The sequence below is a fragment of the Panthera leo genome, chromosome A3, assembly GCF_018350215.1.
Source record: "Panthera leo isolate Ple1 chromosome A3, P.leo_Ple1_pat1.1, whole genome shotgun sequence".
Classification (NCBI taxonomy): Eukaryota; Metazoa; Chordata; class Mammalia; order Carnivora; family Felidae; genus Panthera; species Panthera leo.
Window position 1 is genome coordinate 45,195,584 of NC_056681.1, and position 22,140 is coordinate 45,217,723.

Genomic DNA, 22,140 nt, shown 5'->3' on the forward strand with positions numbered 1-22,140 from the left:
GGCAGAGTGGAAAGCTGGGTTGCTGCTGCTATTTCCCTAAGCATGACACCACCAACCTGGTTTCTGCACAGATTGTGAGATTTATGCTAACGTTTCCAGAGGGAATGGTCTTTTGTCTAATAGTGATAAGACACTTTACAGCAAAAAGTAGCAAAAAATGATTTCTTTGTCCCACTCCCTGAAGATCTCCCCTGTTCCATGTGCTTCTCACAGGCTTCTTCGCCAGGCACCAAGGGCACCAAGAGCAGCCCACACCCCAGGGAGCCATGCTTTCACACCAAGGAGGACCTTCTACATGTCACTGAGGAAAGACAGTCTCCAGCCTTTAACACCTGTGGTGGGAAAAGGTAAATACTTCCTTGAATCCTAACTCCACAGTTGGGTGGTTCCAGTTTTTTACAATAGAGGTTTAAAACTCCAGCTGGTAATATGATAAAAATAACTGCATTAACACTTAACTGATTCCTTACCAAAGACTAGCACTGTTTTACCTGCTTGGCCCACTAACCCTCTCAACCCCCAGAGGGAGACCATCTAGGCCTCAGCGCTGGAAGGTACTGTGGTGAACAGGAGAGCACACAGCCTCTTAAGGAGGCTGATTGCTGCCAGCAAGAAAAGAGGCCCAGTGGAGTCAGAGGTTCTGATTCTTCAAGTTAGAAACCTAGATTTTTTGAAAGCTCAAAATCTTCCAAGTTTTCAGTGAGGCTGACAAAGTCAATCTTCAGGAGTAATACTGGAGGCCAAGTGCAGTTCAAACAAAACCCATCTGGGGGCTGGATACAGCCCACAGGCAGCTGGTTTGTCGCTCTGGTTTTTGAGCACTGGCTTTGACTTTTGAGTTAAGAGGTGCTTCTGTTGTCTCTGTTTATTGGTCCCAGTTTTACAGCCTTGTCTCCTCTTTTAGAAAAATCCAGGCTCCTGAAACAACTCCTTCTTGATTTTAATGGCTCCCTGAGACCTCACGTACAGTGGTCACTACTTGTGTGGACATGCTCCAGCTTGGTCAAGGTCTCTCCTTACAGTGTGGGCCCCAGGGCAGCACCCACATTCACAGTGAGGGCTGAGGCTGTAGGGGCAGAGGTGCGATGCCTTTGTTTCTGTGACCCGGACCTCTGGTTCCTCACCTCAAATCTGTGCTTAACCAAAATCCTCAGACATCTCTCAGTGACTTGCTGTCATGCCCCATCCTCCCCATCCTGTACACACACAGCTGATTGTCTAAACCCAGGCACATGGCATTAGTCTACCCTGCTAAATCTCATCTTGTTGGTTTGGGCCTAAAAGCCTCATCTATTGACGTAATCCTGGTTTCTGATTTTGCCCTCTGTCAACTGAGGTGAAGCTCTCAGCTTTCTGAAAAGTACTATTTTGGTAAACATGTGTTCTGGACCTTTGAGAAAGTTGCTGATAAAAAAGTTGTTGCCTGGCAGAGGGGTTGAGCAAAAGCTGTGGTGCAGGAGACACAAAGGTCACCCCCCCCCCCCCCCCCCCCCCCCCCCCCCGCTCCCGTCAACTGGCAGTCCATGAATTAATGCCCTGTAGCTATAGTGAAGTCACCCAGCTCCCATGGGCCCATATTTCCCTCTCCTATTTGCCAGATGACTATGATACTTAATCTTGTGTTTTACGAAAATTAAGATTTTATGTTTATAAGCTTTCTCAATCTCTGAAAATAGTGCTCTTATCAAATATAATGAGTGTATTTGGGATATTGTACTCTTTTTAAACTCCTTTTCTGAAGGCTCACAAGTTATTTAGTAATCTAGTCTAACAATTTTATGAGGGGCCCATGCAACATTTCAAAATTCATCCTTTAATCCTATTTGCAAATAAGGAAAATATTTTCCTATTTTCAGTTCTTGGTGCATCCTTTATTTTACTTGATTTCTAAATCTTGTGAATCTGACACTGCTGTAGGAAATTTGTTCTATAACTAGAAATATAATGGCCTTGAAGACTGGACCTTACTTCCTAGTGCTTTTTTTCCCTTCTTAAGTGTTCTCAGTGATTTGGATTTTATTTTTTTATTTTTATTAAAAAATTTTCAAAGTTTATTTATTTATTTTGGGAGAGAGCAAGCAGGGTAGGGGCAGAGAGAGAGGGGAGAGAGAAAATCCCAAGCAGACTGCACAGTCAGCATGAAGCCCGATGTGGGGCTTGAACTCATGAACCGTGAGATCACATGACCTGAGCTGAAATCAAGAGTCGGACGCTCCACCGACTGAGCCACCCAGGCGCCCCCCAGTGATTTGAGTTTCAATTCATACACTTTTCAGACACTTTTCTGTCCCTTGGTATATGAAAATGGAGGACAAGTGGGATAAAGGTTAACGCAATGGCCTTCTATCAGGGCAGTGTGGAGCTCCTCTTTGAGTCTGGATGCACACCTGTTAAATATGCACTTGTTGGAACCCACACCAAGCAACTACACTGGCTACTCTTCCACGCATCTCCCAATTTTAAAAAATCCTTCATTTCTTATTCCCTTTTACAGTCTCAACCCACCCACAGGAGTATGCCAATTCTTGATCTGAACTCTTTTTCAGAATTTTTTTTTTTTTTTTTTTTTTTTTTGAAATGCGGTTCCCAAGTGTCAGGGTGCAGGTCTACTTGTTTCTCTCCCATTCTTACACAAACTCTAGTACAAAGTCATTACCTTCTGCAACATTCAAAGTCACAAATCCCATCCTTCAAACTGCTAAGGAATAAGATCCAAATAATAGTTCCCCTCATTTGCTTCCTCTGTCTTCTGCAAGAGATTGTTTGCCTGCCAAAATTTTATCAAATGCTTGTTGCCTTTAGTAGAATGTACGCTGGAACTATATCGAGTGGTGTAAATCCCCATCACAATGACACTTTGCCTTAGGGCTGGTTTAGAAGTGTGGATTAGGAAAGCACTGTCCATGCCCTCCCCTCTGGAGCATTACTCTGTTCTGGAGGCTGCTCTTGAATTTGGCCCCTCATATGCATTTCCAGTTCTCCAGCACTTCCAGCCCACCTAGGAGTACCTTCTTTCTTTTCAGTGCTGCTATTACCTAATACGTTTTTCCTTTTTTTATGAAGTAATTCCGTTCTAGGTCTTATCATACCCAATTCCCCAGGTGAAGACTTGAGGCTGCTAGAATAAGCTACAGATAAGACCCATCAGGAGGGTGTGTCCTACCGACCACTCTGATGAAGGTGACCCTTCATTTCTCTGCTCCTCACTTTTTTTGTGATACTATTCTCTCCTGGAAATTTTCCTCTGCCTCCCTCCCTCTCCCTCTCTCTCCTCCCAAGCCAACACCTCAGATGTGATACTCTGGAGTGGTCTTGTCCCTGACTGTTTTCTCATTAACCTCTACACCCCAGGAAATCTAGCAGGTCCCATGCTGAATTAGTCCACCTGCTTTACGTGGGGATCCAAACCATCCCCTGCCACTGCCTATGATCAGGCCCTCACTTCCTCCCACTGCCCCTTAAATGCCTCCATCACCTCCATTCTCACTGTGTGTGTACATGTGCGTGTGTGTCTCACACTCTGCCATGTGGAAGCTTTTGTGGTTCTCAAATGTGATGTGCTCTTTTAGAGCTTGGTCCATGAGCAAACACTGTCCTCTCACTTGCAATATCTTATTCATATTTCTACTCCCAGGGGCTAGGACAGTGCCTACCACATGGCAGGGACACAGTAAATGATGACAAATGCACACTGGTTTTGCATGGCAAAACATACTACATGGTACTGTCTGACTCCTTTTCCTATGCTCTTAAGTGTCTTAAGACAAATGGAGGAAATTAAAGATCTTCCCAGGAAAAAGAACCAAAGATTCCACCAGAGAAGTCAGAAATGGGACTGTTACAGCTTTAGGGAGAGAGGCCACTTTTTTGAAGGTGTATATAATTTGAGAATAAAACTTAATAATGAATTAAACTTAATAATGATATTAGGAAGTCATGAGTCTAAGAGAGAAGCTATGGTATTGTATTTATTACCAACTATATCTGTTACTTGAAAATAAAACTAAATTTCACTGGTGAAAGAATGAGGTGTAAAATTACTTTTCCTTAGGCAGCCCAGTTCTCTCCATCAAATGCTGATAGTTCCAGAGAGGAGAGATGGCGAATGCCATTGTGGCTATTGTTCTATTGAAGTGGACGTTTATTTCAAAAAGCCACCATCTGTTTGATTCAGGGTGAGTTCTTCCTAATGGGCACACTGTATGTTGTGTGGCCACCTTTTCCCTGAAACAAGTTAGTTGAGGAGGAGAACGAAAGCCCTGGCTCCAATAATTTGGGAACTTCCATCAGTCGAGCATGGTTTAATTTTGGAATCTTTAGTTGGCTTCGGAACTGTAAACATAAAATGTGGCAAGCTTCCCATTTACAACATTCTAGGCACGGGAATAGGCCCCCTGATTGCCCATGAGGGACAGAAAAAGCAGATGGCAGGTGACTTGGCCCTCGTCACTCAGAAGAGCAGTGGCCATAGGATGAGGGCTCCACTTGAAAGATTTGATTTAGCCTGCTGAGGAAGATACCGGAAAACTCAGGAAGGACAAAGGGGCTGGCCTGAACGGTTACTGAGGGTGCTTTCCAAATACATCCCTATCGTGTTCACTGTTTTTTTCTTGATCATGTATGACAATGGTATTTTTCAGTCTTCTGTGAGCCTTCACCACACAGTTCCAACTGTTGGATCATTTAGCCAAGGGTACCCCAAACAAGAACTCCTCTGATATTGATTCTAAGCTGGATTTACTGCTTAAAAAGGTCCCAGAGAGGCAAATCCATTCCAACAATGTGCCCAGTCCTCTGTTTAGTAAGAACTGGTGTGCTTTCTTGAACGTTACTGAACAAAATTGATACATTACTGCTCACATTTCTACTTCTAGTTAAATATTATATAAAACTGAATCAAAACTGACACTATTTAGGGTGCTTAAGTATCAACCATTAGGTGGGAAGAGGACAGGAGATAAGAATAACCATTGCAAACTAATTCCATCGGCTTTTTTCTTCATTTGTCTCAGGTTCAATGCTTGGCTATCTATGGTCAATATAAAAACAAAACAAAACAAAACAAAACAAGTGCTTCCTCTCTAAAGGACTGAAAGAAGGTCTGAATTAAACAACATGTCCCTTGTTCATAAAATAGTCATTCTGGTACCCGAATGACATTTGGATGAAATGAGCAGTTTGGTGATGTTCTACTTCACAACTGTAACCTTAATATTAGAAACAAAATGGGGACACAGGAATGCCCACATAAAATGGCTGGTATTTACAAAGAAATTTCCCGTTCTTTGTCAGCACCCACAACTATATGTAATATCTCAGGGAAACAGATAATAGCAATGCTTTATCAGAAATCTGTTCTCATAAATGAATTGTGCCTTCTAGGCCCATACATGCAAGCTGCTTCATTCCTTATTGGGTCTTGGTTCATATGCCAATGAAATGTTGCCAAAGGATATACTGCCTGGCTTTAGGAAGGGAATGAAACATAATAAATACCTAGGAACAGAATTCCCCAACTCATACTGGGGGAGGGAGGTGGTCTGGAATGGGTACCAAGGAGGGCTTCACGGACATGTGACCTGAGCATCTGCACAGTGCTTACAACGGGCCCTGCTTCGTTGAATGCTCTGTTGTTGCTCTCCTGAAGTACTCAATAATTTTATCTTTGATATCGTGTTCTGCACTTGAAGTCTGGTGAGACAATGGAGCATGCTCATGGGCAGAGGAAATACATACAACATATGGTTGTTGGAACCATATGGAACCATAGAACATGCTGGTTCCTTGCACAGCCTTAGCAGTGTCCCAGGAGCAAGACTGTGGTGGAGCCACAATGCCTGGTCAGAGGGACTCAGAGAGGGCACACAGGCAGTGTGTCACCACCAAGACTGAGTAAGTGGGGAGGCTGACTATCTTGAGAGGCCATACTTTCCACCTGAACTGGAACTTGCTTTGAGCACAGAAAATAAGCAGTGTTGTCCTAAGGAATAAGAATAACCAAGAACCCCTACAGATCCTTAGTTGTATTACTGTGTTAGCTAACAATTTACTCTGAAAATGATGACAGAGATGGAAGGGGAAAAACAGAGGGACTCCCAGTTCTTTTTTCTGTCAGTCCTTCCTTACTCACCAGTAAACTGAAGGAAGACGGTTGGTTACATATTGCATATGAAGAATGAAGTAAAAATAGGTAAGTTAGTTTTGTGCTGTGTTTTCACTGTTCTGTTAAGAGCAAAATATATCCATGTATGAATTACAAAATATGAACTGTGTAATTGTGATTCCATATATGAGCTAAATACTTTTATATTTGCATATTAAACTGGGATTATACAATATAAATACTGATAAATATTAATGCTAATAATTTAAAATTTTAATATTTCTTGACTTCAATTGGCATTAAATAGCAAATAAAAAAAACACCATGACAAGTTGAGAGAAAAACTGTGAAGGAATGGAAAAAGCTTTATATTGTAGCATCTTTTAAGGCACTTCTCCCTCCCTGCTTTTTGAACGAGGGCCTCTAGATTTTCATTCTCTACTGGGAGCCCTGGGTTATACAGCCAGCACTGGTTTCAGATATGTCCAAAGTATTACTGACCTTCTCAGCCCTAGGGAGGACTTGCAGGGGTTGGGGTGGTTGCCCCTAGTACCGGGCAGACTTGATGCTGTACTAAGATTAGAACTTTCAAGGTGGGCCACGAGGTGACAGAGTTAGGGAAGCTTGGCCTCCTCAGGTATCCCCCAGAAACCACCTCTGCTGGAAGCTTGCCCTTGTGTCTGTCACGGGTACTCTGATGGGCTCAATCATGCATTAGATCCTAAAAAACCCGAGTTTACCACTTGAGAACACTCTGACGTCTGCGCTTGCTAGAGTGCCCTCTTCCTGGAATGCTATCCTCCTCCCTGGGGACTGCTTCCCTGTCATCCCTCCAACCTCAGCCTACATGCTTTCTCTGCAGAGAGCCGTTACCCTGGCCCTGTTTCACTCCCACTCTCTATTTAGTTGCTTTATACAATGGTATTAGTTTGTGTGTCTTCTCTGTGAAGTGCGTGACAAGAACCCCATCTGCCTTGCTCCTTGTGTATCCCAAGCTCCTGGCACTGGGCTCGGCAGTTCGTGAGTCCACACGGTTAGCTAAATGAGAATACCAAGGGACACTTGCAATTAGGATGTATTAGGTTATTCAGTGTTTTTCAAAATTCAAATCTAAGACTTATCTCAACGAAGCAGTAAATTCCAGAACTCAGCTGCTACACAAATCAGTTCAAAAATTTGCCAGAGCATGTGAGGACCAGGATGTTTTAACAAAATGTTAAGGGAACAGTTAATTATTAATAGCCTCAGCTGACATCTATAGGTATTTAAAAAGTTTAAAAATTAGTAACCAGTAATGTTTTAAATAATAAAAGTACAAAAAACCCTCTTTTTTCTTTTTTCTTCTATTTTTCTCAACTATTCTTATTATTATACTTTTGGTTTCTGGCCTGAGTATTAGAACTTTTATAGGCAGAAATTACATAATAGAGTACTTAAGTGATTGCAAAGTTTTCCCTATATTTTTATAAAAATTATATATAGTATTTTATTTCTTAAGTACTTTATTTGAACTGCACAAATTAAATCTTCTCAAACTATAAGATAAAAGAAAAATACTTAAATTTTTAAAATAATGAGCAACATAATAGGTTTTGTTACTTTTCCTGTCTTAACTTCTACCAACTTGTCCTCTGGGATGTCAACCTGGCTATTTTATGAGTTATTGAAGAATACAGTATTTAATAACCCACATTAATAACATCAGTAGCCCTGGCTGGCATCCACATTTATCTAATGTGATTCCTTGAAAAGTTTTTCAAGTGACAATGAATCCTATCTTTTGAAGTTTTAACAGTATTGTTTTCCTTAAACCTGATTACTCTGATGCTATATTGATTCTTCTTTGAGAAAGCGGTGTTGAACAAAATAACGAAGCATGTATTTTGTAATGAGAAGTTTGATAAGTGGGGAAAGTGGCGTGACAAAAATCACAATGGACTTACATAGAGTGGAATTTTCTTCTTTGCAAATGATTTTTCCTTGCTTTGGTCCAAAATACTTGACTGGTGAGTGTCCGGCTCATCCTAGTTGACATGCAAGCTGACAAGCCAATTGCTGAATAGGTCTTTCTCATCTCTGCCAAGAACCTCTTTCAAGCGTTTGTGAAATAAAACCCCCCATGCTGAAGGCTGAATCGACACCAGCTATAAGATTAAGTCTAGAGTGCTGTGGATATCACTTCGAAGAATGCCATCTCCCAAACACGCACCACCAGCCTGGACAAAGCGCGAGGGAGCACGCAGAATGGAATAATGCTGCCCTGGCCCCCGGGGAGGGACCAGATGGGACCTAATAGCTCTTTTCTACTACTAATTTCTATGATAATTCCAAGTTGCCACATGGCATATGTATTTTTTTTTTTAAATCTAAAGACAGAATATCAATCAACACAGTGACCAAGATTTTAATGAAAGGTATTTTTCATGAACTGTACCTATTCACACATGATATTTCTCACCTACCCTCGACCCCCCTTCAGCAACACATCACTAATGGCTGGAATGGGACAAGTATAGAGAGAGTTCAAACACAGTATGTTCATATTCATTGTCAATACCAATTAGAAACAAAGAGATTCTAAGTTTTACTAGGAGGTCAGATGCCTTTTGCATCAATTTTAGGAAGTCACCTTAGTTTCCTTTTGTTATAATCAGACATTATGCCTAGGCATAAATACTATAGCATGCAACTTATGTCTGAGAAAAAAATTACAATAGTGAAATTTCTCCTGGTTTTAGAGCGATCAAGGGTTGGTGAAGATTTGGGAAAAATTACAAAAGGATTTTTAGCCATTCTCAATGATAAGTCCCCATGCAACTTCACTTTGCCTTTCCCTGTACCCTCAACCAGATGCAATTTCCCCCGCCTCTGACCTTCTAGAAGGCCATTTGTACTTCTCCACTGGTACTTGCCACATTCTTTGATTGATTAGAGTCATTTCATTTGCTGTTGCTTTCGGGTAGGTACTCTGGGTGACCCTGTTACATTTTCCTCGGCATCCTACCTTCTCCACACAATAGACTGTAACCCACAGGGATGGGCAGAGGGGATCCTGACCTCAGGCAAAAACACCAAGAACAGAGGAGCCACTCTTGACAGTCACAGCTTCTTGGCACAAACCTATGTGACTAAATTATGAAAATAAACTCTTCTGGAGGTTGGTGAAGCACAGTGTTATTATATTTAATATAAATTGACAGACGGTCTGAAGATCATACAATGTCATTTTCAACACACATTAAAAAACTTTCTCTCTTCCCTTTTCAACCCAGGAACTACTTACCTCTCATGAAAAACTGCCAGAAATCAGGATTCCGGGAAGGTTAATAGGTTACATACTCCAAGCAAAAAGATACAAGCTCTGGTAGAGTGGGATGAGGCACTTCACAGCCCTGCTGGCATTGATGCACGTGGCACATATAAGGCTTGGCAATAGCTTTCCACTCACTATGGCTCCATCAAACAGAGGCCCAAAAAATGGAACCTGTTAATTCAAAACAAAAAAACACTTACTTTTCAAAAACCAGTAAAAGCCAAACCAAAGACCTGAGAACAGCTGGTGGATGTCTTGGACCTGTCATGACCACACAAACTGTCAACCACAAAGAGATGCTGATCTTAGCAGGATACACGTTGAGGGCTTCGGATCAAGCCACACAGGTCTGCTCCACAATACTCCTCCACTATGAACTCTTCAGCAAAACTTCTCATGACAAATTATGACTAAGTTTTTCCCCCCTTGTGTTGCCATTTAGAGAAATAGCATTACTCTTTCTAAATGTCTACATCACGTGGATTATGCACAATACACCTCTGTACCTCATCGCACACCTCTAGCCTTGCATCCTTCTGAAACCAGTGTGGAACTGGCAGTGTTTCTGCATGGATCCTGATGCCTATTGACTCTTAAAGGAGATAATGACTATCGCTGGTAACAGCTACAAAGTCCTACTTATAGTCCTCATTCTTAAACCTTCTTTCCTCTGCTTCTAAGATAATTGTGTTATCCTCATTTCTTTCTACTTCCTTATTAGAGGCTTGGCTTTCTTTCACTGGACCCACTTTTACAATGTGAGCAACCCACAGGTTCTGGTGCCTGTGTTTTCTGGATTTCTTTCTTCTCTTCCTCTCTCTCTCTCTTTTTTTTTTCCATTAGAAATTCATCAACTCCATTTACCAATATGGAGATTGTCAGCTCCATGAGGTCAAAGACTGGGTCTGCTTTGTAACTCATGTATTTATTCACTCTTGCTTGTTAATCATTTATTAAAAATATTTATTATGTGACAGACACTGTTCTATTCCCTGGGAACACAGCAGTGAATAATAAAATTCTTTATTTCGTTGAGCTTAGGATTTATTGGAGGTTTGAGAGGATAAAGAGTACATAAAATAGAAAATATAAATATAAAATATATACATAAAATATGTATCAGGTAGTAAAAGAGCTAAAGTGAAAAATAAAGCAGGAAGAGCAATAGGATTCTTTTTGAGGGGGGAAGTCCTCCAATTTAAAATCACATGACTAGGGATGGCTTCAAGGAGAAGATGACATTTCAGTAAAAGCTTGATGGGAGAGCACTCCAGGCTGAGGAACAAGCAAATACATGGCCCTGTGGTGAGAGTGGAATTACCATGGTTAAGAAAAGGCAAGCAAGCCACAGAGGATGTAGCTCAGTGAGCAAGAAAAAGAACAGAAGGAGATAAAGTTGGATAGGTAATAAGAGGGGTCTTATAGGAAATTTTAGAGATTCTGGATTTCTGCTGTGCACAAGATTAAAGCCTTCTGGAGGGTTTAGGGAAGTGGGAGATCTGATCTTATCTTCATTTTATTTATTTATTTAAAATGTTTATTAATCTATTTTGAGAGAGAGAAAGAGAGACAGAGAGAGGGAGAGAGAGAGAGAGAGAGAGAAAATCCCAAACAGGCCATGTGCTGTCAGTACAGAGTCCGATGTGGGGCTCAATCTCCATGAATGGTGAGATAATGACCTGAGCTGAAATCAAAAGTTGGATGCCCAACCAACTGACCCGCCCAGGCACCCCTAACCTACATTTTAATGGTATGTTCTGGCTTTTGTGTTGGGAAAATTGCAAGTAGTAGGCATTATGGAGACCATCTAGGGAACTAGTGAAGAATCTAGGCAAGAGATGATGATGGCTTAGAACAGAATCGTGGCAGAAGTGGGGAGAAGTGGTTGGTTTCCAGAAATAGTTTGAAGGGAGATAGGATTTGCTGAGGATTACTAATGAAGTGGGAGATAAAAAGAGGCATCAAAAATGATGCCATGGTTTATGCCTGGCAATAGGAAAGTTGGAGCCACCTTTTCCTAAAATGGAGAGGACCAAAAGGGAGGGTCACTGTTTCAACTTTAAACATGCTAAGTTTGAGATGACTAATAGATATCCAGAGGTGATATATGGGGATGGCAGCAGATATATCAGGCTGGAAGTCAAGGGAGAAGCCCAGATTGGAGATTTTTGAGAGTTATTTATTTATAGATGGTATTTACAGCCATGAGATTGGATGATCAGATGAGTAAGAAAAAAGGTTCAAGGACTAATCCTGTGGGCCTCCAATGTTTAGAGGTTGAAGACATGAGGAAGAATTATCAAAGAAGATTGAGAAGCAGTTGCTGGAGATGGTGGAGAGAAACCTCCAATGAGTAGCACCGTGCCTGGCACATGGTTGGGATGCAAATACTGGATGAATGGGTTAAACTGTTATTTTAAATTATTTAAATTATTTAACAAATACAGGTCTCCAGAATAGGTCTTTTAACTTGTGTTGAAGACTATTTACTTGTGGAATACCTTTTCTGTGGTTGGCACTGGGAGAGGGGCTGGGGAAAATGGAAGACTCTTTGCTCAAAGGAGAGGACATGTGAAGCTGACATAAGAAAACTGTGAACTAACATCCCTCAACAAAGATGTAAAAATAATTTACAAATTCTCAGCAAATTAAATACAGCAATATATATGAGACACTGTATCTTGACCAAGTAGTATTTTCCATAAAAAGCCAAGATTGGTTAAACAATGATAAATCCATTAATACAATTTACTACATTAATAAAATAAGGAAGAAAAACTGTATGACCTTCTTGATACATACAGAAAAAACATACATAGAATCAACTCTCATTCATGATTAAAAAAAATTCCCAAAAAACTGGGAATAGAAGAGAACTTCCTCAATTTGATGAAATCTTAAAGGAAAAAAAACCTGTAACATCAATGATGGTGAAATATTAAATGTTTCCCACCTAAGATCTGAAAAGGCAAGGATGTCTATCACATTTTCTATTCAACGTTTTTGAAAGTCCTAGTTATTACAATAAAGAAAATAAGAGAAAGAAAGGAAGAAAAAAAAGGAACCTAAAGATTAGAAAGAAGTAAAGTTATTTATTTAGATAACATGATTATGAACATGAGAAATCCAAAGGAATTTAACTAGAACAACTGGATTTTGAAAGGTCACAGTATATAATATACCCTCCAAATCAATTATACTTCTGAATGTTAGCCACCAACAATTGGAAAATGACTTGAAAAAAGTGTTTATTTATTTTTGAGAGAGAGAGAGAGAACCCAAGTGCGGGAGGTGCAGAAAGAGAGGAAGACACAGAATCTGAAGCAGGCTCCAGGCTCTGAGCTGTTAGCACAGTCTGACGCAGGGCTCAAACTCACAAACTGTGAGATCATGACCTGAGCTGAAGTCGGATGCTTAACTGACTAAGCCACCCAGGTGCCCCAGAAAAAGACTTTTAAAAATAATAACAGCATCAAAACCATAAAATAACTAAGAATAAATTTGATAAAAGATATATATATATTATCAAACATTGATAAATTAAAGACAAAGACAACCTAAAAGATGGAAAGATGTATAATGTTCATGGATTGGAAGTTTCCACACTGTTAAGATGTCAAGTCTGCTGAAAGAGAGCAATAGATACAGCACAAAGCAAATAAAAATCTTGGCAAGCTATTTTTATAGACATAGATAAGCTGATTCTAAATTCATATTAAAATGAAAAAACTTAAGTTAGCCAAGACAATAAGATTTATATTACCTAATTTCAGGGCATACTATAAAATTATCCTAATTAATATATAATAACACTGGCACTAGGAAAGACAAATATATCAGCAGAACATAATGCAGGGCCCAAGAATTGATCCAACTGATGTGCAATAAAGGCAGCACATCAATTTTATATGGAAAGGGAAGTCTGTTTCAAAAAAGGTCCTGAAACAAGCAGATAGTCATATCTAACCTTGACTTCTACCTCATATCACACACAAACATTTAGATGGATTATATATCAAAACAGTAAAGCTGAGACTACAAAGTTTCTAGAAGAAAATATATGAGAAAATCTTCACAATCTTGGGTCAGGCAAGGGTTTCTTAGGGTATAAAAGGTGCCAATCATAAAAGAAAAAAAATAAATTGGACTTAATAAAAATGTAAAACATTCTGCTCATAATGAAAGTGAAAAGGCAAGTCACATATATTCACCAAACTGGACATACCCTCAGTGTTCATCAACAGGAGAATGAATGAAAAATTTGTGGTATATTCAACTAATAGAAAATTCCAAAGTAATGAAATGAACAAACCACAACTACATGTAACATCATGGGAATGACCCAAATATTATGCTGAAAGAAACAAAGAAGAAACAGAGACACAAAGAAGTTCACATAATGTAATTCCATCTATAGTTCAAAAACAGGTATAACCAATCAATGGTGACAGAAGTCAAAATAGAAAAGTGGCTACCTTTTTGAGAGATTAGTGATTGGGATGGAGTGTAGGGAGATTTCTGATGGCTGGCAATATCCTATGTTTACATCTGGGAAGCATTAAATAATGTGCTTTGAAAACATCAAGTTGTACACTTATAATTTGTACCCTTTTCTTTATTAATGCTATATTAAAAATATTTTGTAAAAAACAAGCAAGTATATAGAAAGTTTGAACAACACAATAACAAACTCATCCTCATGGATACATACAAAATATTTCACCCAACAATTGTAGAAGACACATCCATTTCAAGCATGCACAGAACAGTTTTAAAAAACTGACCATATTCTAGGCCAACGATCCACAAATACAGACTATGGTGCCTATTTCCAAGCCTGGTGCCTTTTCTGTAAGGCCTACAAGCTCAAAATGGTTTTTCCTTTTTTCAACGGTTGAAAAAGATATTTTGTGACATGTAATAATTATATGAAATTCAAAATCAGCCAAGAATAAAATTGTACTGGAACAGAACCACAGTCCTTCACTTACATATTGCCTATACTTGTTTTCACACTGCAATGGAAGAGTTGAATAGCTGTGACAGATACTCTGTGGGCCACAAAGCCTAAAAGATTTACCACCTGATCCTTTATAGGAAAACTTTGCTGAGCCCTGTTCCAGGTCGTAAAGCAAGTCTCAATTTCAAGGGGCTGAAATCATACAATCTCTATTCTGTGCCCAAAGACACATTAAGTTAAAAAAAATTGCAACACAAGAATACCCAGCACAAACATCTATGTTTAGAAATTAATAAACATACTTTTTAAAAAAAAATTTTTTTACATTTATTCATTTTTCAGAGACACAGAGCACAAGTGGGGGAGGGGCAGAGAGAGAGGGAGACACAGAATCTGAAGCAGGTTCTAGGCTCTGAGCTGTCAGCACAGAGACCGACGTGAGGCTCGAACCCATGAACTGCGAGATCGTGACCTGAGCCGAAGTCAGACGCTTAACCAACTGAGCTACCCAGGTGCCCTGAAACATACTTCTAAATAACTCAGGGGTCAACAAAAATACTAACTTAAAAGTATGTCAAGTTAAATAATCATGAAAATAGTAGATATTAGATGTTGAAGCAGTACTGACAGGGAATATGTGGGATTAAATGCTCATATGAGCAAGGAATAAAAACTGAAACTTAATGAGATAGGCACCCACCTCAAGAAATATTTAAACCCAAAAGAATAACTCAAAAGAAACTGGAAGGGAAGAAATAATAAAGACAGAAGTAGGCTTCAATGAAATAGAAATAAACACACAACAGAGAGAATAACCAGGATCAAAAGCTGGCTCTTTGGAAAAAGGCTAATACAATTAATAATCAGAACCATAACCTGGCATTTCATCCATCACGCATGTATGTTCACAACAGACTAAAGTTTCTGACTCATAACTGCCCTCTCCCAGCATGATGACCAGAGCCTGAGATTAGTAAGATTTCCCCACCAGTTGCAAGTTAGGAGATGCCTGTGGAGCCCTGATCACTAAAGGAAGCACATCTGGGAGAGGCAGCACAAACGTAGAAAGTGTAGCCCATGTGGTTTTCTCCTTAACAGGCCTGCGTCCAGGCACAGAACCACCCAGGTTCTCTCAGCCAGATATCATGAAAGTGGAGAAAGCTTTTTTTTGCGGAGAAGTGACGTCACTGAAGTTCATCCTGAAATATTGCTTAGTGTGCCAGCACGAGGACGTATCCAGCTGCTGCAGCCAGGGCAAAGGAGAATCTTTGGGACACAGAAAATGAGCTGGAATCTCAAGTTGATTTGTGGGAATTAATATCTCACAGACTCAGTCCAGACATCTTGATGTTCCAAAACAAGGTAGTAAACAACTGAGCTCTCTTCAAGTTCCTCGTGGATAACTCTAGCTTCCAGAACTGCAACACTGCCACGTGCAGATCTACTGAGATCCAGGCCACACTGGGGGCTATACATGCAGAGTATGGGTGGCTTGACTTGTCCAGTTTGGTCAGTTATACAACCCGTTTTGAAAACTGGGGGCTTGTGTTCATAACAAAAATATGGCCATGATTTTTGCACCCAGCTTTTTGGCACTGCTTTTATTAGGCAAGAGGAGGGTGACAATGCACAGGGTCAGCTTCGAGTTTCTGCTGGACTCCACACATATGCCTGTAAAGTGTACACAGGATGTGTACACAGAACCACAAAAATGTAAACAGCCTTTCATTAATGAGCATCCACATACAGGTGTGAAAACGAACACCTTTCTGGGCTCAAAGACGTCGAGACAACCAGGAGTCAAATTCTGGACTTGGTTTGGCTGCCAAGAAACCAAGTCTCCTTGGTAACTTACTACACTTACATATATGGACATATTCAGAGCCCAGGAGAGGCGTGGTATGTCCTACTCCCCTCACAGAGTGGCTGACACATTCAAATGCTATATTAATCCCTGAAGTGGCTTGCAAATAGTACTATCTTAATGACAGACAAGGTAGGAAAACCGTATAATATTGAGATAAGGGTAAAAACTTTAAGAGAAGTATAAAGTATGTTTCTGAGAAAGAGACTGTTTATTTCCATATATTTTAATCTTTATATTATACAAATACATTTTCTATTAGCAATAATCACGCCTCGGATAAACCTCATTGGCTACGATACTGCCACTGCGCAAAGCTACATTTTCTAAATAACAGAAGATAATTTTGGGGGAAAATGGATTATAGGACTCCAAACTCTTGCCTGAAAAATTTGAAGAATACATAGAATCTTTCTGGGTCAAAAGGGAAGAGATTTCAGATTTCCTGTTTACTAGTTATGTATTTGCCTGCTTTGATCAAAGCCCCAGTAAGGCTGTAGTGGAATACAGAGGTAAATAAGTCAGAACTCTTAAGCATAAACAGTTTGTAGGGGAGATAAAATTATACATTCAAGCAGGCCAATAAAGGAAAAGGGGAAAAAAAAAAAAGCTTTAGGATGGGTACAGATACAATGTTCTGGAACAGCAGAAAGTCCTCTTCTAGCTGAGAGATGCCACAGAAGCCATAGTGTGGGAGGTGGTCATGACTGTGGGTATTGGCAGATATGTGTGAAAGGAGAGGGACACTCAGACAAATGGTAGAAAGCAGAGCCAAAAGGGTGAGGGGGCACTGGCTCCCTTTGCTAAGGTGGTGTCCCCACAATGTATTCTGGGAGGTGCTAATCTTGCCGAGCATTAGTTGGTGTTAGATGCATTATAGGGAAGTAAAGACAAAGACTGTGGCTGGATGAGGCAAATGGCTGCACACAGAGGTGGAGGGACTTTCTGTATCCCAGTGGGAAGTCAGAGGCAGGGCCGCTAAAGGGAGAAAGGCAGGCGAGGAGGCTGGAAAGTGCACTCGAGGACTGGGAAGACCTACAACAGGTATCTAGGGGAATGTGTGGAGCATCAGTACCACTCAGAGAGAAATGAAAAGACTCAAGAATAGCCATGAGGCTAAGCTGACCAGTGCTGGCTTTCCATGTCATAGCATGGCGTGGCCAAGGATATTCCTCTGGAGAAGCTCGACTCCAGTTACTCCAAAGCCAGAAGTGCCTGGTCAATAAGGGATTCTCCTGTCAAGAATTGATCTGTACAAGACCCATGGAACCACAGAGCACATGAGAGTGCTTAGAATTGAACACATTTTACTTTTTATAAAATTTTAATAAAGTTTTCAGTCTATGGACTCAGTCTTTCTGGTGAATAACATAACTACTATTGTTTTTGCCAGTGGGAAAATTATTGTACTTCAATGCAATTTTTTAACCAATCTATCTGTCACTGATGCTGACATCTGAAGCATAACTTTATGGGTCCAAATATACTCTTTCAGTCCATAAGTTCATACTACAGGATTGTGAACTTCCCAGAGGGAGAAACTGTAGCAGGTCCTGGAATCCTTGATGGCAGAGGTAGAAGAGCCCTTAAAGATCATCTGTTGTTCCCTTAGAACAGATGAGGAAAGGGGAAGGCATGGCAGTGTCCTCTGCAAACGTGTAACTCTATAAGGGCAATGCTCTCTGAGGAGGGACCAGCTGGAAAATGGCTCATTGGACTTGGACAGGTTTCTTGAAAGATAAGCAAAAACAGACTTACACTCTATTTTGCAGAGCCTGGGGTAGACACAGAAAAAGAACTTCCAAATAGGGAGAAAGTCCCCTTAGGGAACAATCATGGCATATCTATGAATGTCTTTTATAGTAAGTTGATTCATTAACTGGGCCTAAAACTTCTCCTTTGATGCCTTTGGAATCTATGATTTTTAGTAACTGGAGATTAAAGTAATATACATAATTAACTGATCTATTTTGGAATTAATTAAGAGGTTATATCAAGACAGAATAACAAATGAATCATAGAACAAGAGGTTAAAGAGCCCAGGAATATTTGATTTTTAATGATAAGCCCAATGGCTGGGGCTACTGTTATTAAACTCCCTCTTGTGGGCCAGGTTATGAGCTCAGTGCTCAATGTGTGTGTGTGTGTGTGTGTGTGTGTGTGTGTGTGTACACATATGTATAAAGTATATAATTCCTGCAACAATTCCATGAGGCTGACACTTTGTCCCTGTTTTACAGAAAAAAAAAATGTGGTTAGACTGCCTGCCTTTCTAAGCTCATCAAGGTCAGCATCCTCACCATGGGGCCATGGAAGCTCTCAGCTCCCCCAGCCTTCCTCTCCCCATCCCAGGGCCAGTAGATAGCTTTCCTCACTCATGAAGCTCATGTCCTGTGTAAGGACTTTGTTCTTTCTGTCCTCTTTGGTTGATGCTCCTGCTCCATTCAGGGTCACCTCTTGGGGAGCTTAAACATCACCCCCTAGAGGAACTTTCTCTGCCCACTTGTAATGCCCCTCTTCATCCCTGGTAATTTTCTTGCTCTGAAGACAGGGTTTGTCTGGCATTAACACAGTTAGTCCTGATCTGTGTTAGTGTGGGATATCTTTCTCCATCCTTTTACTTTTAATCTGTGTCTTTATAATTTAATGTGGGTTTCTTGTAGACAACATAGAGTTGGGTCTTGTTTTTGTTTTAATCCACTCTGACAGTCTTTTTTCTTTTAATTGGTACATTTAGACTCTTGACATGTAAAGTGATGACTGATATAGTTAGATGAATATCTACCATATTTGTTACTGTATTTCACTTGCTCCTCTTGTTTTCTACTCTTTCTCTGCTTTCTCTGATTTTATTGAGCATTTTATATAATTCCAGTTTTTCTCTTAGCATATCTATGATACCCTTTTTTTAAAAAACTTTTTTCAGTGATTGTTCTTGAGTTTGACATATACACTTACAACTAATCCAGGTCCTCTTTCATAGCACTATCCTGCTTCACGGGCAGTGCAAGTACTTTACAACAGAGCATTGCCAATTCTTCCCTTCCATCCTCATAACTGTCGCTGTCATTTATTACTTATCCAATCACTGAATACATAGTTGCTATTTTTATTTGGAACAGTTATCTGTTAGATCAATTAGGAATAAGAAACATGAAAGATTTCATTTAGCTTCATTTATTTCTTCCCTAACGCTCTTCCTTTTTAAAGTAGATCTCTGTTTCTGATCTGCATAATTTTCCTTCTTGATGAGTTTAACTTTTTTTTGTAAGGCAGGTCTATTGGCCACAAGTTTCCTAAGTTTTGTCTGAGAAAGTCTTTATTTTTTCTTTCACTTTTGAAGGACACAGAATCCTAGGCTAGCAGGTTTCTTTCTCACAACAGTTTAAATGTTTTAATCCACTTGCTTCTTGCTTATATGATTTCTGAAGAGAGGTCCACTGTAATATTTGGGCTTGCTCCTCTACAGTTATGTTTTAACTCTGGTTTCTTTCAAGATTTTCCCTTTGTTTTTGATTTTTGGCAGTACCTTAGTCTGGGCTGCTATAACAACGTATCATACACTGGGTGGTTTATAAACAACAGAAATTAGTTTCTCACAATTCTGGAGGCTGGGAAGTCCAAGATTAAGATGTCAGGAGACTTGGTGTCTGGTGAGAGCCTGCCTGCTTCCTGGTTCACAGATGGCTGTCTCTGTGTCCTCACATGGAGGAAGTGGCAAGGGAATGCTCTGGAGTATCTTTTAAGACTGATCTCATTCCTGAGGGCTTCACCCTGATGACCTAATCACCTCCCAAAGGCCCCATCTCCAAATACCATCACACTTGGGGGTTGAAGTGAATTCTAGAGGGGCACAAATATTCAATTTATAACATACAGTACAAATATGATATACCTAGGTATAGATATTTTAGTATTTACCCTACTTGGTATTTATTCCCTATGTTTTCTGCATCTGTGGTTTGGTATCTGTCATTAATTTGAAAAATTCTCATGTATATTAAAATATATTATGTAAAGTATATTTACTTATAAATTCAAATATTTCTTCTCTACCATTCTCTTCCTCTTGGTATTCCCATTAGGTGTATATTACACCTTTTACAATTGGCCCACAGGTCTTCAATGTTTTGCTCAGCTTTTTTTTTTTTTTTTATCCTTTTTCCTTTAGTTCAGTTTCAAGGTTTCTACTGACTTATGTTTAAGCTCACAGTTCCTTTCCTCAGCTGTCCAGTTGATTGATGAGCATTCTTCATTTCTGTGTTTTTTTCTTCTAGCATTTCAACTCTTTCTTAGAGTTTCTATCTCTCTGCTACATTGGTCATCTCTTCTTGCATGCTGTCCACTTTTTCTATTATAAGCCCTGACACAGTAATCATAGTTATTTTAAATTCCTGGTCTGATAATTTCAAAATCTCTGCCAAATCTGAGTCTGATTCTGATGCTTGTAAGCTCTGTCTCTTGAAGCTGGGTTTGTTTGTTTGTTTTTGACTTTTAGTATGCCTTGTAATTTTTTTTTTTTTTTTTTTTTTTGTGGAAAGCTAAATAGAATATACCATGTAAGAGGAACTGAAGTAAATCAGCCTTTAGTGTGACACTTTACGTTTGTCTGTCTCGGAGTTAGGCTGTCTTTATTGTCTGCTGAAGCTGCAGATGATGGTGTCAAAGGCTAAAATCTCCTTGTATGCCTGTGTTTTTGTCTCCCCTGTCCCTCTTAAACAAGGTCTTGATGTGCGGTTCTTTCAGTTGTTAGTGTACAAATGTCCTTTTGATGTAGTGATAAGGTGTGGGGGAGAAGTGTTCCACAGACCTATTATCAGGTCTCAGTCTCTCAGTGAGCCTGTGTCTCTGGGCTGGGACCTTCACAAGTGCTTCCCACTCCCTGCCAAACACACACACTTCCTCCTTATGTGAGACAGCAAAGCTAGAGGGAGCTTGAGTTGGTTCTGGTAAAACCCCAGTAGGTAAGGCTCTGGTAAAACACTTCTTCTTGAGGACAGATCTCATTCAGAAGAACAGAATGCTCTAGGTGTATTTCAAAATGGCTTCTTTCCCTCCCTCTACTGAAGCATGATGGTTTTTTCCTCATCATGTGAGAAAAGTGGTAGGTTTTGTGAGAAAGTGGTAGGACTCCTAGAGGGAAAACACACAAAAGTGTGGGGGTCTCCCAAAGACCAGGCCCCTCTTGACTCTAACTCTCAAATTTGTGTACATGGAGCCTCCAGCAATCGGTAAACTAGAGCTGACATTTTCCTATCTTGTCATTGATTCCCCAGGGGTTTCTGTTCCTGGCCTTCTGCTATGGCAAGTTGTGACTCTCTGTCACCACAATTTTGGGAGCAGTGATTTTCCTTGTGACTTCAATTCTCTGATGCATCAAAGAAGAGTTGTTGATTTCCAGTTTGTTCAGCTTTTCTCATGTTGTCAGAATGGGAGTGATGACTTCCAAGTTCCCTACATGCTGGATTGGAAACTAGAATTCACCCTACATGAATTAAAGCAGCCACCTTCTGGTCTATCCTATCACTCTGTTTTATCTTCTTTATAACACCAAAGCTCCTATCTGAAAGTCTCTAGTTTAACCGTTTACTTACTTACTTGTTGGCTGTCTCCCTTACTAAAACTGGGATTCCGGGAGTATGAGATTGCCAGCCCTTGACACAATATCTGGCATGAAGCAGCCTTAATAGATATGCTGCCTGAATGACTGACAGAAGGCGTCCAGATCCTGAGGCTCTGACCACTGGCCATTAACCAAGTCTGTTGTCCCCCCTGTACATTTCTAGAACAAGGTCACATTGTGACTGGCTATCATTTGCTTCATGGAGATGCCTGAAAGGCCAGGATGAAAGGGCTATGGTGTGGTCTTAGGTCTTGAGCAGGCTTCTGCTGCTATACCT

The 22,140-nt window shown here is 40.1% G+C and overlaps 1 protein-coding gene and 1 non-coding gene across 8 annotated transcripts in view; both read right to left on the bottom strand.

Annotated features, from left to right (window-relative positions):
- The window catches only part of RALGAPA2 (Ral GTPase activating protein catalytic subunit alpha 2), a 322,181-nt gene that overhangs the window by 75,994 nt on the left and 224,047 nt on the right, over positions 1 to 22,140 (bottom strand). For 5 of the 7 annotated variants that reach the window (XM_042931750.1, XM_042931748.1, XM_042931749.1 and 2 more), the window contains one exon: positions 9,460 to 9,587. In XM_042931750.1, coding sequence (XP_042787684.1) covers positions 9,460 to 9,587 — 128 coding nt within the window. Of the gene's footprint in view, positions 1 to 9,386; positions 9,588 to 22,140 lie in introns of all 7 variants that reach the window. The other 2 variants (XM_042931752.1, XM_042931751.1) reach the window with 1 other exon arrangement.
- On the bottom strand, positions 16,424 to 16,559 carry LOC122216786. The gene has a single exon (XR_006201116.1). It is a non-coding gene; the product is annotated as a U4 spliceosomal RNA (small nuclear RNA).